This window comes from the organism of the source record quoted next, unplaced genomic scaffold (assembly GCF_019419815.1).
Source record: "Pyrus x bretschneideri cultivar Hongxiangsu unplaced genomic scaffold, Pyrus_bretschneideri_v1 Contig6, whole genome shotgun sequence".
In the NCBI taxonomy this organism is placed as follows: domain Eukaryota; kingdom Viridiplantae; phylum Streptophyta; class Magnoliopsida; order Rosales; family Rosaceae; genus Pyrus; species Pyrus x bretschneideri.
Genome location: NW_025999798.1, coordinates 6252006 through 6270054, shown reverse-complemented (window position 1 = coordinate 6270054; position 18049 = coordinate 6252006). Strand labels below are relative to the sequence as shown.

The following is an 18049-nucleotide window of genomic DNA, read 5'->3' as shown; positions in this document are numbered from 1 at the left end:
GTTCGGCCGGAATTTGTTGTTCTTCTGCCCTTGTTGCTCGTCAGGAACTTGTTGCTCGTTGGAATTTGTTGTTCTTGGTAGGTCCTTGTAGATTTTGGTTTGAAATTTGGAGTTTGAAGTTGGAATTAGGTTTTGCGGAAAGGAATTCAAATTGTAGGCATAAATTTGGAGTTTGATGTTGGAATTAGGTTGGTGCAATTAATGGCGGTGGAGTGTTGGATTGAATGTAGTAACCGTTATGTTTTGACGGGCTTGGGTTATTTCCGTCAAGGTCATTTTTTGGGATAATAAATGTTATGCAGGTTGGGTTTTTAGTTGAGCCGGCGTTTTTTGTTTTTTAAGGGCTTGAGTTTTGTCCTTATGATTAAAACTTAAACCCTTCTTATTAAAATAATGGTTTAGGATGGTTTTTCATTAAATAAAAGTTAGTCCAGGTTCTATTACTGTATGTTTTGATGACATTATAATTACTGGTTTTGATGAGAAGATTCCACAATCTGTTATCATTGACTTAGGTGAAGTACCGGTAAATAAATTTGGTTGATACATTTTAATTTGGCATTGGTTCATTTTAATTTTGTGTTGTGACTTATTCACCAAGCATGAATACATTTTAATTTAGCGTCGATATATTTTAATTTGGCATTGGTATGTTTTCATTTAGCAATGGTATGTCTTCGTTTGCAGGAGTGCGTCTGTCTTGTGGAGAATCTGGAAGAGTCGAAATGCAATGGTTTTCAAAGGTACATTAATTAATCCTATGGATGGTGTTAATTTGGTGCGGCATCAACTCCTAGAATTTAGAGCATGCCATATTACCAATCAGCAGGCTACTGACCCCTATGTGGAAACGGATGGTGCTATTTTTGCTGGGTAGCATGTACAGTGGAGGAGGCCCACCTATGGTGTATTAAAGGTTAATTGTGAGGGTGCCTGGTGTGGGAAGTCTTTACAGGGAGGATACAGATGGGTTCTGAGGGACTTCGCAAGGTTGTTGCAAATGTCGGGTGGCGTAGGGGGTTTATTCTTCAACAACACAGCTATGGCTGAAGCCACGGTGATTCGTGTTGCATTGGTGGTTTGTATCGAGGAGGGTTGTGATGTGGTGGAAATCGAATATGATTCTCAGTCGTTGATTCGAATGCTTTAAGAAGCGTATGCTATAGATGTTAGTTTGGAATGTTTTATTCATGATATTAGATGTTTGGTGTCTCAACTAGGAGAGGTGAGGTTTTTGTTTGTAAAGCGAAAAGGAAATGTCGCTGCACATGCTGCAGCCTCATATGTTACTTCGCATGGAGGTGCTTTTCAATGGGATGCTCTTGGTCTGGAGTTCCTTTTTAATATTCTTGCTGAAGATGTAAACGTTTCTATTAGAATTCAATAAAACTTATCTTTTGAAAAAAAAATATATATATATCATAAGTGTAATTTTGCACATAAAATGGCTTAATTAACCAGAAAAAGCATTTTAATCAAAAGTTTAAAGAAATCGATGTTTAGTCAATGAAAACGATCAATGAGGCGAGAAATTTTTCAGCATACTTAGAACACAGGACAATACATCACATGTCATTAGTAGATTTTTTTTTTTTTTTAAGTATCCCTCCAATTGTATAATAATATGTGGAGTACGCTCCATGTTTCGGGCACAAAGAAAAATTATCCAACAAAGCATCTAAATTTAAAAGCCCCTTAAGACATACTTACACATAGGAACAAAACCCCAAGCCATAATTGAGCACTAAGCATGATGTTCCTTCAATTGAAAAACTTATCTCTCCAGAATCCACATCTTCAAAACGGCGGTGCATATAAAAATGTAATGCAAATCACATTAACATAATTTAATCTGGAATTAACATATATTAAAAAAATCAAGGGACAAAAGTCAAGGAGAGAGGTTTGAACTCAATACCTTACATTATCCGACGCAAATGTAAATGTTCGTAACTAAACGAGTTAATTACAAATCTTCTTGCATCGCACACCTCTAACGAACTCCATGACTCAAGATGACGTTGCAACGAGGCGTAACATGCACATATAACCTGAGATTTGAGTAGAAGAATTTTGGAGAGGAATAATTGCTTTGCTCTGCTTTATGTAGTTTAATATGTATAGAAAGTACGTGAATGATACATTTCATAGTTGTTCATGTCAAATAAATCATAACTACAAATTGGGATATATATATATATATATATATATAGACACACACACAAACAATATGCCAGCCACTTTCATCAAAATGACACGTCAAGTATACCCTTTTTTTTATATTTTTTTTATCTGGGTTTTCTTCTTTTTTCTTTTGCTTTTCTTTTTGGGTTGAACTTGTTCTCACTATTCATCCCCTTTTAATATTTTTATTATGATTAATACTTTTACTTTTTAGAAAACAGCACTGTTATTTTTATTTATTATAGTTTTAATTAATATTGATCAATGGCATTGTTGCTTTTACTGTTTTAATACAAACGATATCTTACTTTAATGCACACTAAAAAAAATGAGAAAATTTAAATTGATGAGAAATTTATATCAAATAACTTACCATCTATTACAAAAGGTTGAAAATAATTTTAAAAAAAAAAAAACAGTTTTTAACATCTTAACTGGTTTTTGACAGTTTCGAAATCCGCAGAAGATCGTGAAAACCGAGGAGTTTAAGAGTGAAAACACAAAGTTCGGTTGTTGTCTTTGTGTCCTCCCTTCTAACATAAGTCAAAGCCAGAACAGAGAGACAGAGAGACAGACAGACATCCCAACCTCCCCATTTGCATGCCTTCTGTACATTGCTGACGTGCGCCTCCTTCCCCTCTCCCTCTCCTGCGGGCCTCCATAGCCGGCCTGATCACTCTCATCACTCCAATCCAAACACTTCACTCAAAACTCAGAAAACCCAATTGCCAGAAGAACCATATAAACATACCAAAGGTGAGAGATATCATTCCCCCACAATTCTGCTACTTTCAATTTTTAATTTTTTTTTTTCTCATTGTGGCTTCTTTTTTTTTTTTATTTAGAGTGTATCTGTTTGTGTTTTTTGAGACAGGACTCAAGAGGAACATGTAGAAATTGAAAGCTTTGAATTTTATGTTCTGTTTTAAAAATGAATCTCTCCTTGTTGATGGATCTTAAGTGGGAATTTTGAATTTTTACTTTGATTTTGTTTAATTTGTTAACTGAATAAATTGATGGATTTAACTTTTGATACAGATTTTTGTTTGTGTTTTTTTAATTTTTTGGGTGATATCCAAGTGCTTCTTCTTCGTTTCTCTTGTTTGAATAACATTGATTTAGAATAAAGCGTGTTAATTCATTGAGGTTTTAGTAACTTATAACAGATTGAACTAGTCTGAAATTAAGCCGACTTTATAACTATCCAGAAACCATTGATCTTTGTTAGATAAATTTTATCGCCCGCGGTTTGTCAATGTAAGATTGCTTAAGATGGTTTTCAACTGTTTCTTCAGGAAAAAACATCATGAGCTGCTTCAGTTGTTGTGTACAAGATGATGTCCGTAAAGCTTCTGAGACTCGACCACATGTAACAAATCACTCAGCAGGTACCGCGTGGGTGTGTATATACGATGTTCTTATTCTGAGTGCATTGATAATAATGACATATTCCATTACTTTTCCAGTTGGAATTAGTCAGATCAACTTCTATGCCATTTGCTTTTAGATATCCTTTGTTTACGGCTTATTGTTTGATTGATGCAAAACTCAACATTTGAAATTTAGGCAATAGTGGAGGTTACTATCAGAAAGAAGCTGCACCCAAGGATAGTCAGGTTGTAAATATCCTCCCCATTGCTGTCGCTGCCATTCCAGTGGATGAATTGAAAGATTTGACAGATAACTTTGGCACGAAATCTTTAATCGGTGAGGGTTCATATGGAAGAGTATATCATGGTGTTTTGAAAAGTGGGCCTGCTGCAGCTATTAAGAAGTTAGACTCCAGTAAACAACCGGAGCGAGAATTCTTATCGCAGGTTAAGTCTACAGAATGTTTTGTGTTTGATACTTGACATGGTATGCTATTTGCTGCTCAAATTTATTTAGTGTTTGGAGCATAAATTTACAGGTTTCCATGGTTTCAAGATTAAAACATGACAATGTTGTCGAGCTTGTTGGTTATTGTATTGATGGCCCTCTCCGTCTCCTTGCCTATGAGTATGCTCCTAAGGGGTCCCTTCATGATATTCTCCATGGTAAGTAACATTTCCACATTCCTATTGTGTGGTGTTATTTTTACAGCCTCCAAAAGTTGTAAATTTGTAATCAAGTACCACATAGATCTTTTTTGAGTGAAGCTTTATGCACACTCACTTTTTTTTTTCTTTTTTTTTTTTTTTTTTTGATCTACAAATTTTGAATGAGGCTTAATAACTTATAGGTTGAAGGTCAATTAGTTGATGATAGTTGTTTGTGTTTAATGACGCCTAGTTTTTCATGTAATCTGCTAAACGAGCGGGTTGGCCTCCAAACAATAGAAAATTGCTCTTCAGCTGCAAATTTTTGAGCTTTATCTCTTTGATAATTAGTAAGATCGCCTTCATCTCTATGCTAATAGAAATTTGTTTCTCTTGATGTGGCTACAGGTCGGAAAGGTGTTAAGGGAGCACAGCCAGGTCCGGTTCTGTCATGGGTACAAAGGGTTAAAATTGCTGTAGGAGCAGCAAGAGGACTTGAATATCTACATGAAAAGGCGCAGCCTCATATAATCCATCGTGATATTAAGTCCTGCAATATACTTCTTTTTGATGATGATGTTACAAAGATTGCTGATTTTGATCTGTCAAATCAAGCACCTGATATGGCAGCACGTCTTCATTCTACTCGTGTTCTTGGGACTTTTGGTTATCATGCTCCAGAGTAATTTCTTCCTTGATGTACCGTATAAATCACGTTATGATGTACGCCCAAAATTTTGATTTGGCATATATCCCCTTGTAATTCTTGTCTGTGATTCCGTATGGCAGATATGCAATGACTGGACAGCTGAGTTCAAAAAGTGATGTCTACAGCTTTGGTGTAGTGTTGCTTGAACTCTTGACTGGGCGTAAACCTGTCGATCACACATTGCCGCGTGGGCAGCAGAGCCTTGTGACATGGGTACTAATTTCATCCTAGTTCTTGTCTACCTGTAACTCATGCTTGGTTTTTGCATGTTTTGTTTTATTCATTCAGGATGGGTGGAAGCGGAGAATTTTATTGGTTACTGGTTTTCATCTTTCATTTCACTGAGTTTTTTTCTCGAATTTATGATTCTATTAGGCAACACCAAAACTCAGTGAGGATAAGGTGAAGCAATGTGTTGATGCTAGACTCATAGGAGAGTACCCTTCCAAGGCAGTTGCAAAGGTAATTGGGAACACGTACTTGATTCCGGGAAGTACTTGCCATTGCTATAATTCCTTAATATGTATACACAGTTACACACATGTATAATTATGTTATGATTAAATTGTTGACTGTATGGACAAGAAAACGACATACATTTGGTTCAACCAGTTTAGACTAATTGAAAAGGCAGGTAGTTGGTTTACTTCAAATCCACTGACCACAATTTGTGTGTGCTTGAAACAGTTGGCTGCTGTTGCCGCCTTGTGCGTCCAATACGAAGCTGATTTCCGGCCAAATATGAGCATTGTTGTCAAGGCTCTACAGCCTCTTTTGCATGCTCGGTCCGCTCCCCACCATTGAAACAACAAGCTTCTGGATTCCCGACCTGTCAATCGTTCGTGCAGACAACATCGTTGAGATTCGTTTTGTAAACACAGTTTCTGTAGATCGTATACCATTCTTCGGTTCCTTTTGCTCATCAAAATCTTAATGATCCCGTATGTAATCCACAGTGACTCTGTTACCTTTCAAAAGTTCCTTATTGGAGCCTTGGATTATTCGACTTTTCTAAATCATCAACTTTTTCTTGGGTGTCCGTTTAGTCTCCTGGAACAGCACATAAATTTGCAGAGAATAAGATTCCCAACATAGTGCAGAATATAGTTTTTTGTTGTGAGGGGACCAAACAGTTTATTTATGTTTTTATACTTGGCGAGATGATATTTTAAATTATTCTAATTTATGAGGAGGGTGATTTGAGCTTGGATGCACGGGTTAGACACGGAGCCATTTTCAACTGGCTTAATTCACATATGCGTATTTGTTTAGTCCATGGGTTTGGCGGAACAAATCATCCCATAATGCTCATGAGCCCTTTTGGTTGTTGGATAACATGTTCAAACACCATTTTAATTTGAAGCATTGTCTGGTTAATATTGCAAAGCATAAACAAAAAAACAAAAAAGATGCACATCCATATTCAATCCTATCTATAAAAATACAAAGCCTTAGATTTGATCCAACGGTTTAAACTCAACGATCAATGAGCATTAAATCAAATCGAACAATCAAATGTGTTGGTACTGTGTCTGCAATTACTCAAGAAAAGTCGGGAGCATGAAAGGAGAAAAGTAGCCTTCCCGTGCTTAGCAAAAAATCAAAGCACGTGATGTGCAATTTTAGCCTCCAAAATCACATGACACGCAACCCTTATATTGAACTTGGCAATTATATGACTGCCCTTCTTTGTGCGGAGTTTCACATCTCACATTTTGCTTCAAACGCACGGCAACATGGCTTGACATTCAACCAAGCTCCCGTCGCGGTCGTAAACCTAACACAACGCTGGTAGTAGAAACACACAATGCAAGCCAAAAACGTTTCTTCCTGTAAACTTTAGCATGTCTCAGAAAAAAATCTCATGAATTACAATCACCAAAGAAAAAAAAGGAAAAGAAAAAACCGATAACTGTACACACTCGGTGGCTAAGGCATCCCCTTCTAGTGCCACTCCATACACAATAACCATCTCTCAACACCTATAAGTAGGTTTATATATTCAAAAGAACAAGTAAAAAAAAGTTCCCTTCGTTCTGGTCCTTTCCTTTATCTCGTTTCAGTTCCTTCCTTTGATCTCAACTATGGTAGGCTGAAGAATATGAAGGCTTTAAATGAGTGTAACATGTCCCCTTGATTTGTATTCCTTGCATTTCTATGATTGATTTGCCATTTGCCTATGTTCGACGGTTCCTTCTGCTATCTGTCTTTGTATTTGGCTTCTCACTCCTATCTGTATCAGAATTTAGAGACTCGGCTTCTGTAATCCCTGCTTGACTTCTTCGCCGTCTTCGGTCCTGAATTCCAGCCAAGTTACATTAGATATGGGTCAACTTATGAACTCCTCAGAGTATAACGATGAGACGAATTGAAAAAACAAGCCACGCAAGCCAAAAATTTGAATGAAATCTATATTTGTGTCGAATGGATATAAGGTCTGTTTAACATTGTTATTTCAAAGATGATTTCAGAAATGTACCTCTCGCGGTATGGGATACTCCTCCGATTCAAGCATGCGAACCACTTGACCCATCTTAGGCCTTTTATCAGAATCTGGATCTACACACCTCAGTGCAGTCAAGAGGGCTCGTTTAAGGGCACTCGTAGATGGCTTGGTCTCAATGTTCGGATCTACCACCTCTTCTGAACGCCTGCCTCCAACCATCATCTTGAGCCAATCTACCAAATTTACCTGCAAGAAACACACAGCAGGTGTAAGGACGCTGTTACTACACAGGTATCATTCCTTTTTCTTCTTTTTTGTTCCCCCAAGGGAAGCAGATAAATATAAAGATAGATAGCTGTCACAGAACATATCAAACAACTCCAAGGTTTTTTTGGGGTATCAATTTGTTCGGAAGCAAAGAATTTTCCAGCTAAAATTTACATTTTCCTGCGCAAACTAAAATGAATTTAAAAGCAGATTATCGAATATGACATGCATCCTTAACTAATCAATATACGAATGCAGAACTAAGATGCATATTTGATCTCAAAATTCTCACTTCAAAATAGTAACAATTTTGTCATACCTCTTGTGCTGGCCGACCGTAATCCACCGGATCTCTTCCAGTGATTGCTTCCAAAATCACAACCCCAAAGCTATAAACATCACTCTTCTCATTTAGAAGGCCAGAGTTGGCATATTCTGGGGCCACATATCTGAAAAACAGAATGATGAAAGGAACCGATAAGAAAGGATTACCCTAGAATTATGATATAGTGTTCTTCTACCAACACAAGAATCTTCGTACAAGAAATTGCAACTGTTCCTAAAGGAGAAAAGGTACTCACCCAAAGGTACCCATAACTCTAGTTGTAATATGACTCTTCCCGGCACCTAGCAACTTTGCCAGACCAAAATCAGATATCTTAGCATTGAAATCATCATCAAGTAAGATATTGCTCGACTTAATGTCTCGATGCACAACTTTGGGTTCAATGGCCTCATGCAAATAAGCCAGCCTGAAAAATGTGAAAAAGAGTCGGAAAAAGATAAACCACAAGGGTAAAAAACTCAAACAAAGGTATAGGAAGACCCACGCTTTAGCGGTGCCAAGGAGAACTTTCATGCGTGCCTCCCATGTGAGATATCCATGATGACGCATAGCTCCATGAAGCCATTGCTCCAAATTTCCGTTGTTGACATATTCATAAACCAGCAACCTGAACAAAACACACATGTTTAAGTATGAATGGATTATACATGTAACTAAGGATGTGACATACTACTCTTTATTTTATTGAAAACAAGGTGCTCAGCAAATAATAATATGGCTGCCTGTATTTTACCATGTAGAAGTCATTACATAAAATTACAGAGAAATACCTGTGGGTTCCTTCAATGCAGTATCCCAAAAGTCGAACCAAGTTTTTGTGTCGTACATGCCCAATAGCCTCAACTTCCACTCTGAATTCCTTCTCTGCTTGTCCTCTATGAGATGATTGAAAATATATATGTTATAAACCCAAACAATTGAATTGTAAGGAAAACAGAAGATAGAAAAAACAGAAATCCATAAAGCTACTGAAATAAGATGCATCTTACAGGTTGTTGAGTAGCTTCTTCACAGCCACAGGAGATCCATTAATCAGATTACCCCGATAAACAACTCCATATCCACCCTCACCAATGACATTTTCCTTTGAAAACTGACCTGTTGCGAACTCAAGGTCCCTTAATGTAAACCAGTGACCCCAACCAAGGCGGGAGAATTCAGGTAGACCAGATAGAGGTGAAGGTGCAGTTATAGGCTGTGAAGAAGGCTCGTACATATAAGCTGCACCACTCTCATCTCCAGATTGAGAACCAACATTTTCCTTCTCCCCATTGTTAAATGAGCCTGATCGACTGCTACTATCTCCATTCTTATGGATCAAAACTTTCTCAGACTCTCTGTCACTGAATTTATCGCCAAGGGTGAGAAAAGAACTACTACGGGGTACATAGTTATTTGCACAAGCTTGATCTACCCTAATCTCTTTGATTTCCTTTGAATCATTTGGAATTCTGCGCAGAGGAAGCATGTCAGTAGACTTTCTGGATCTCTTTCGTGAAGTAAGACAAATTGATAGCACCGCAAGAATCATCACTATAAAAACTCCCACAATGATCCCTGTTAATACCCAAACCTTTAAACCGAAGACAAATGTCTTCTTGGTTAATACAGTATCAAGACCAGATGCCATTTCTTCTTGATAAAAAGGACCCTACAGAGTTCAAGACAAAGAAATTAGAAACTCCAATTCCATGCATAAAAAACTCTATCTTTTGCATATCTACCATTTTGTTACTGAATTTAACTGCTTGTCTATGTAAAATTTCACCTCTTTCAATGCCCATCAATTTTTTTCTTTTCAAAGACAAAAACACATATTCACAAATTGGGAACATAATAAAAGTAAACAAAGCGGTAGAAGTTAGTGCGCTACGAGACAAATATGTAGTGCGAGAGAGAGAGAGCGGAAAACCAACACGGTCAGGGAAACAGACTCAACCACAATCCACAATCTCACAAAGACGACGCAGAGCACATAACACCAAAGTGATCAGGGAAACAAACTCAGCCTCAATATGACATTCAAAGTACAAACTAACACCAAAGTGATCAGGGAAACAAACTCAGCCTCAATGTGACATTCAAAGTACAAACCAAAGGAAAAGTAGGAAAAAATGCACAAAGATTTCTCCTTTCCAATTCCACCAACTTTCATACAGTGAAAACATATTAACAGCAGGACCAACCAATGCATTTCCCACATCATTCCATATTATCCAATATATACACAATCGAAAAAGACCAAAACTTTAAACATTTATTACCCCAACCCAATTAAACCAATAACTGCAGAAACCCAATAAGCCTAATACAACTAGCTCAGTCCAGCTCTACATTACCCACAAAAGTTGAAACAAGCATGAACTTTTAACATTCTACAGGTTAACAACAAGAACAGTAAAATCTTCAGAAACTCCATTTCCTAATCGTTTCCACATTTAGCTCAGCAAACAAACAAGGAATATATATATATATATATATGTAAGCATGTAAGCATGTATGTATATGTATATATATAATGTATATATAAATGCAGCAAAAGTAACCATATAGAGAGGCTCCATACACTGAAAGTTTCTGAATTGGTACCTTTATTCCTCAAATTCAATTGGCTTCTTCAACTCAATCTTCTAGATCTCCAAAGAACCCAGAAAAAACCAGCTTGGAAATGGGGCTGCTGCCACAGAACCAAATCAATCCCATTATCTGTAATGTAAATATTGGTGGGGTTCCTTTCTGGGTTTTCTCAATTGGGAAATGGGTTTTTGTATCCAAGCTCAGATAGTGAGACAGAGGCAGAGCAGCACTCTTCCCCACAAGCACTTGCCCCTCTGAAAAACTCCAAACAAAAATGGGGGTTCACAACTCACAAGAACAGAGGCTAATGTGTGTCTGTGCAGTCCATGGCGAATGAAGAAGAGAAGAGGCACATGGAATTCTGGGGAGAACAAATGGAGGTGGTGGGGTTAATAAGAAGGGGTGGAGTTGTCAGTGGTAGGTGATGAGGAGGAGGGAGAGAGAGAGAGAGACTGCCTTACAACATTACATACAGTAAAACAGAAGCATGATAAAAATTGAAGCTTTCTTTTGCTGTTTCTTCAAATTTCTTTCTTTCTTTTCTTTTTATTTGTTTTAATCCTTTATAGTGATGTCTAAATGCGTGCCGAGGGTGACAGACAATCTGAAACTTAATCAGGTTTAGCATTTAACACAAGACCCTTCTTTTTTGTGTATTTTCATTTTCTCTAGAGAATTTAGAATATTTTTTTCAACATGATTATATTCTAAATTACGAAAAAAAAGTATGAACTTGAGAGTTTACAAATTCGTATTCCTTTCTTGGCATTATTTTAAGAAGAAATAACAACGTTTTTTACGACAAAAACCGTTTTTGTTAGTCAAACATCCATTTTTAAATAAAATAAATGTATTTAAATACAAAAAGGGATTATGATTACATGGGGGACAATCAATCAGTGTGACCTTGAAGAAATGTTGAGCATAAATTGTGAAAGGAAAGGATAAAAAGGTAGGTTCAAAGGTCAAATGAACAGACTGGACGGCAAATTAACCAAAGACCTTTTGATGCCCTAGTTATGGATATATTTTTTAGTTTGACCGTCACACAGGGTGATACATCACGTGCCGTTATATAAATGATGGGATATGTGTGTTAAAAAGTTAATGACTTAAAAAATAAAAAATTTCTTCACTTATATAAAAACACATGATGTACTACCCGTATTCCCGTCATAACTAAAAAAATTTCCTGGTGTTATGAATATTTAATCATTTCATGAAATTTGCAAATTTTTCTTTCCTTGGGCTCTGTGAATTTCTATTTTTTATTTAATTATTGAGGTTGGGAGGTTCAAGTTTAGTAGGTCGGAATAGTCAAGGAAGCAGACTGCAACTCGTTACCAAATTCTATGCACTCGTGACCCCAAAATACCCCTGGTAATATACTAATATATCATCTTTTTTTGAAAAAAAAAAAAAATTTGAAAATTATTTCTCAGGGGAAAATGCAATCTGGGTGCATGGGTATCGATCCGTTGAAGTTGATTTTTGGTTTCATAACCGTTGCTTAAGTGTCTGTATGAACTCTGTTCACAAGATTGCCGATGTTTAACTTATTGCATGTTATTACTTATCATGAATTGGTACTCGAGCAAAGTAAATCATTACAATTCCTGACTTTTCAGTATTTGTTAGGTATGTAAATTTCATCTTATAATTCATAATCCAATATTATCAAAACCGATAATTACATCAATTAAAGAAAATAATACGTTGTATCCAGTTTTCGTTCCACATTTCTTTTATTCATAAATTTCTCGATTTTTTACTTCTTGTTATGTAAGTAAATATCTCCTTAGGGTTTCACAATACAAGAACCAATACGCTACTAGCTATGACTATGAGGTGAAAGAACGACTGAGTATGTATATATTATAGTCAACTAATATGTCAGCTTGGACTTGCGGCATTTGCATTTATTAGGGAACTGGATCCTCTCTTGAGCTCAGGATAGGGATCCTCATGAGCAGTCCATTCGGATCATTTAAACTTGATCCAACGGTTGTAATTATTATAACTTTTAGAGGGATTCTCTGTTTGAAGACGTTGGATTAAATTTCAACGGTTTGGATAGACTACTCAGGATGATCCCCATCCTAAGGATCCAGTTCCATTCTTAGAGCAGGATCAATCATGCCCAGCAGTAGCAGGATTGGTTGGTCCAGTGAGTGCAGGAGGCTGAGGACTCGATCATGTACCTAGTTATAGGTTGAAATGTCAGATTGCTTCACATTTCAGATACATAGACTACATAACACGTCTCTGCTTCTTAAACTATTTATTATTTTCTGCTCACTGCTATGCATGTACAGTCCATCTCCATCTGCATGACTTCACATGTTGTCCATGTTCATCATTTATTGTTTTGTTTTGTGAACCTACCTATACAGACACCTGAATTCATGCCTTACTCCTGATCATACATGGCAATGTTTAATAACTATAGAGCTAATTAAGTTATCAATCAACTATTCATTTAGCGATACTTCTCTTCTCAACGTTAAAAAATATCTTTAAGTTTAAATTATGAGGGAGTCATTCACAAAAATGATAATTAAAATGTAGTACTTGAATTTATTGGTTTTTGAATATGGTCATCCATCGTATGTATTGTAAACACGCTTGTATATAGGTACCCTTTGAAATGATTAGGGTATGGTAGTACAAAACATGCATTGTGATTTGACAATTCGATTGTCGTGAAAGGCTCGATTTAAAAAATTAGTGTTTTTATATAAATAGCACATGATAACTACTATAGGCGTGATTGAGGACAAATTTTAAGCTTGCATTGGCTTACTTATACATATTCGTTTTTCAAATTCCATATACTTTCCACTTGGTTTTTGAGCATTGCACAAGGCTTCGCTTAAAGGGGAAAATATAGAATAAGATAATAGTGCTTTGGAAGATAAGCCTTTGTCTTTGGCCCCTTAAGACTACTTTAAAAAGTTTAAAAGAGTTCAGATTAGTCACCCAAGCATGGAATATGATTAAATTGAATCCAATGAGATTTAGGAATACCTTGACAATTACTAAATCAAACCTCCAAATGAACTTAAGAAACCCTAAAATCTCCTGGGGGAAAAGAACAAGAGAAACCCTTTTTCTCAAGTGTGAATTAGAGTTTAGGGTTCCCGGCAAGGTTTTAACGAATCGATATTTTTTACACCTGATCATTTTTATGTATTCTCTTCATTGTAATGAATCTCATATCATTTTCCAGAAAAATGAAAATGTGAATCTAGCATAAACAATATGCACATCATGAGTTGGTCAAGCAACATCCGATCTTCACTTAATTGATCGCTAGTCTTAAGCTCAACTCATATGAATGCAATGCCGATATATTTATAGTTAGTTCGATATTAAATTGTAGCTGGTTAAGTTGTAATTAATTGTTGTAGGTGAGTTAACGGATACATTTGCAAAAACCTACCGCTTTTTAAAGAAAATTTAAGCGTAAATTTTTTTTCCTAGAAGGGACAATGAAAAATGTGATTCAAGTTTCTCGTGGACATATATATGATACAAGCTTCCACCTAAAAACTCACATGTTTACATCTCAACTGCCTTTCTTATCAGTTTGAGCTACAACTGACTAAACAAGCCTTAATAGTGTGTTTTATCTTAGCAACATATGGCTATATAAATCAAAGTTTTAGTTGGTCACCGCTCTATATTAAAAAAGCATAAGAACAAAACATTTGCCTCGTGTAGATGGCTCGCTATTCATATTATTTTTGCTTGGCCGGTACCAAGAACTCCTGAATAACTGTGCTTAACCACGTAAGGTAAAAAAATTTATGTGGAACAAAATATTGAAAAAACCAATATTTCAGTTTAGTTAGTCGTAGTGCATTCACTAGTGATTTTCTTATTGCATGTGTTAACTTTAACTCATGCGACATATAGCCGATAGGGAGAAGAACCCTTCGTCGCCGACCCTGTTTAGTCTTAGCGACAATCTCTTCCTTCCCTTTTCCTTTATGTTTATCGTATCTTCTGATTATCTTCATTTTTTGGTTATGATCGCTCTCCCACTCTTTTGAGAAAGTCTTTGTAGCGCCTATGACTTACTGCTCAAACTCAAATATTTGAGTGGTGACTATTCTTCAGAGTCGAGGGAGTTGGTTTTGGGTTTCTTGTGTGGTATTGTGCACATGTCAAATGAATGTGAAGAGGAAGTTTGATACTTGTTGGAGGTGACTCATAGCAGTGCTTCTTTGTGGATAGTTGCAAGATCATCAGAGGTCGGTGCAATCTTTTTCTCATGGTACCTTTACGGTAGTTCGACAGCTTGCAAAGTTTAGTACTTGAGAGCATTATCTTTTTTGTTGGCAGGGTCCTTCGTAACTAAGGAATTGTATGACACTCATGAGTTTGTAACTATAAATTTGTAATGCTTTATTTAGCGTGTGTAATCTCTTGATTATGTTTAACATGTTCACCTTATGTATTATTGGTCGTTGTTAATAAAATTTTTATTCAATCTCTAAATAGAAACTACTTTGATGTGTTATTGTCTTCCAGAAAAACTTACCGTATGAGACCAGCTACGTCAAGATTGAATATGCTAATAAAAGGTTGGCATGGTTCTTCCCCACACGCAAATATTATTGACTTCTCACAAAAGTGTGTTAAATTTCATGCTTAATTGAGAAAAAGTAGGAAAATATCTAACAGTCCAAATGTTAACTTAAAATCGAATGATGCTAACAATGCCATCTAGTAAGCTAGTAGGTGTCGGTCACCTGTTTAATATAATATAATCATCCAATTAAGAAATTGTTAAGACAGTGGTTAGGGTTTCTAAAACTAAACAGCCAAACTTAAGTAACTATATTCTCAACATGAGTAGATAGCTACAGTGTGTTTTTTAATTTATTTATACTACAACATATTTGCATTACGAGAATAATTTGATATCGAACTCATCTTTTACGAGATTCAAACTTAAAACTTTTCGTTTACAACTGAAAAAATTATCACTAAACTGTACTACTAAGTGACTTAAGAGACTCCCAAAGTTTCTTCAGTTGTTAAAGAAACGTATTTCTCTTTTTTTTATTCTTATTCTTGATGCAGATGCCAAAAATATATAAAGTCAGGTTTGTCTTGTTTTTTCTCTTTCGTCGGCAGTATAATTAGGTTTTGCAATTTTGTAGCAGCAAGGAAAATCAAGGTCAAGTTTGGTCATGCATGTTGCCTTGTATTTTAATGAAAAAGTAGGAAAAAGAATGTGCTGTACAGATTCCTCAAGGGAACTCAATGTCCTATGTTTTGAGGGCAAGCGTGATATATATACAGGTTCATATATTTTATGGTCCCAAATCTTAAAGCTTAACAGGTTCTTTAGGGTTTCATACAGTTCACATAGACAATGGTCAAAATTAAATCTTCTACTTGTCCCTTAACTTAAAGCATACAAAAAAAAAAAAAAAAACAATTTGGATTGGATTACAATAATCATGTATATACTACGATCTGCATGGCATATATAATATTACGATCGGTTTATTTCTGGTTATAGTTCTTTAATAATGATAAATTGTCGATATGATAATATTAGTAGATGATGCTATCGAAATAGAATATGCCCTTTACCATAAAGATAAATGTAGTGAACTAATAATATATAGACTTGATACGATACTCCATGTGATAGACACGCTAATATAATGTATCAGTTTATCTAAAAGTATAACTCATGTTTTTTATTTGTATCTAAAAAACTAAATTATAAACCCTAAAATTACGAGTTCAAAGGTCAATATGTGTTATAATTTGAGTGAATTGAGAATGCCCAGTCAACTTTTCTTATATAGATTTGCTTCCCAATATATTATGAAGCCAAACTTGATCAACTAAAAAGGAATCTTTGATGTTGGTAGTTAGGGCAAGGCTTGGACAGGATGAGAGGAAGAAGCCAATGGGCATTTCAAACGCTAATTTATTCTCATGATCCCCAATTTGCATGCTCTTGGAATTTTCATGGAAGAAGAATAATGTTTAAATTAGCATGCTTATGCACTTATACATTTAATTATCTAAACAACCTATTAACAAAATTCTCTTTGTCAACCAAAAGAGATTAAAACTAAGAAAATAACCAAAATAAAAATTATGGGCAATATAGTAATTTAAACACAAAATAATTTTACTGTTTTTTTTAAAGCCTCATAGCCAGGTAACCATATCAATTGCCCTCATTTTATCTTCCAAGTTTTTCTTCCAAAAAAAAATAAACTTTTAGTGACGAAATAGTTATCTAAAAACAGTCGCTAAAGATGTGAACAATCTCTTCAGCAACGAAAAATTGTTTCAAGGTCAACATCAAAAAACTTTAGTGAACATGTTATATTTTCTCTCTTTGTAACTGTTATTTTCAAAATTTTAATAAGCACATACATAGCGTGTGTACAATTAGTAGAGAAATAATGTGACCTGAAAATGGTTTAAAATAGTAATTATGCAGCTGATGACAAATTGCATCAGTTGTTGAAACAGCAACATCTGTTTCTGTTTAGATGATATACGGTTGTTAGCGGGAAGCATCAACTTATGTTACTGATTTGATTAATTTATAATTAATGAAATAATTTTTTTAATGAAATTATCTTTTCCCCTAATTATATTATTTGGTATTTTCTATTAACCCCCAATCTCCAATGTTGTTGATGTGGCTCATTCCATTGAACTTTTGGCACCATAATTGCAAATCTCACAGAATTTTTATGCCCAACTATGACATAATCACTTAATTTTTTGTTTATGGCTTGTAAAGCCCTCCACAGTGATTTAGGTGAGTGTAAAACATATATATAGGAATCAAATATCTAAGTTTGATTACTGTAATACTACCGTTACATTAGTATAAGTTCATTGGTACCACACTCTTGAGTTTGATATATCGAACTCGTGAGTTCTATAAATTGGTATTACACTCAATTTTTTCCTCTAAAATGTAGAAGTGTGATTCCTGATTTCCTATATGAATTCAATATGGTAGTGTCACACTCACTTTTTCCGGCTTAATGTTTGAAGGCTAAAAAACTTGAACTTGGAGCACTTACTTCAAGATAAACTTCTTCTGTTCAGAAAGATACAGAGGGACAACTTTGGACCCCAGAATACTACTTCTGTGTTGGGAAAGGCACACTTGATTTTGTGGCCGTTGGATGTGTTCGCAGTTATTGAGGCCCAAAATTCGAAATTTGTTTTGAGTCTGCCCAAAAATAGTAAGGCCCAAATTAAATAAAGGGATTCTAGACTAGTTTTCTTTTCTATTCTGAATTTAACAACCTATTGTTCATGAAATTTGAAACTTCCTTCAATAGAGTGAAATATGAGGTGCCACTAGACCATGTGGTCATGGACACAAATAGCTCGAAACCAATAATACTACTTAGACACATAAAAAAATATATTGTCGACCACCTTTCTTATATAGATGGACTTCACAGTTGTGTGTAGAATTCACCTATATTAAGGAAGTA

At 35.5% G+C, this 18049-nt stretch overlaps 2 protein-coding genes across 2 annotated transcripts; one reads left to right on the top strand and one right to left on the bottom strand.

The window, feature by feature from the left end:
• The first annotated feature begins 2744 nt into the window (after positions 1-2744).
• On the top strand, positions 2745-5950 carry LOC103944681 (pto-interacting protein 1). The gene is made up of 8 exons (XM_009355142.3): positions 2745-2940; positions 3480-3572; positions 3751-4001; positions 4094-4220; positions 4611-4884; positions 4992-5124; positions 5287-5373; positions 5599-5950. Exons 2-8 carry the CDS (start codon positions 3491-3493, stop codon positions 5713-5715), a joined length of 1071 nt encoding a protein of 356 aa, XP_009353417.1. The 5' UTR covers positions 2745-2940; positions 3480-3490; the 3' UTR covers positions 5716-5950.
• A 769-nt stretch (positions 5951-6719) lies between these two features.
• On the bottom strand, positions 6720-11091 carry LOC103944683 (probable receptor-like protein kinase At5g18500). The gene is made up of 8 exons (XM_009355143.3): positions 10560-11091; positions 8960-9621; positions 8741-8845; positions 8455-8577; positions 8206-8376; positions 7944-8073; positions 7391-7603; positions 6720-7208 (listed from the first exon to the last, which is right to left on the bottom strand). The coding sequence occupies exons 2-8, from the start codon at positions 9598-9600 to the stop codon at positions 7089-7091; spliced, it is 1503 nt and encodes a 500-aa protein (XP_009353418.1). The 5' UTR covers positions 9601-9621; positions 10560-11091; the 3' UTR covers positions 6720-7088.
• Positions 11092-18049: the final 6958 nt, after the last annotated feature.

Excerpts from the sequence above, each read along its gene's own strand:
- LOC103944681 (XM_009355142.3), top strand. The coding sequence starts at position 3,491 with ATGAGCTGCTTCAGTTGTTGTGTACAAGATGATGTCCGTAAAGCTTCT. Across the intron at positions 4,002-4,093 it reads AGCGAGAATTCTTATCGCAG|GTTTCCATGGTTTCAAGATT; the intron begins GTTAAGTCTACA and ends ATAAATTTACAG. Across the intron at positions 4,885-4,991 it reads TTTGGTTATCATGCTCCAGA|ATATGCAATGACTGGACAGC; the intron begins GTAATTTCTTCC and ends TCCGTATGGCAG.
- LOC103944683 (XM_009355143.3), bottom strand. The coding sequence starts at position 9,600 with ATGGCATCTGGTCTTGATACTGTATTAACCAAGAAGACATTTGTCTTC. Across the intron at positions 8,578-8,740 it reads TGCATTGAAGGAACCCACAG|GTTGCTGGTTTATGAATATG; the intron begins GTATTTCTCTGT and ends TGTTTTGTTCAG. Across the intron at positions 7,604-7,943 it reads ACGGTCGGCCAGCACAAGAG|GTAAATTTGGTAGATTGGCT; the intron begins GTATGACAAAAT and ends TGTTTCTTGCAG.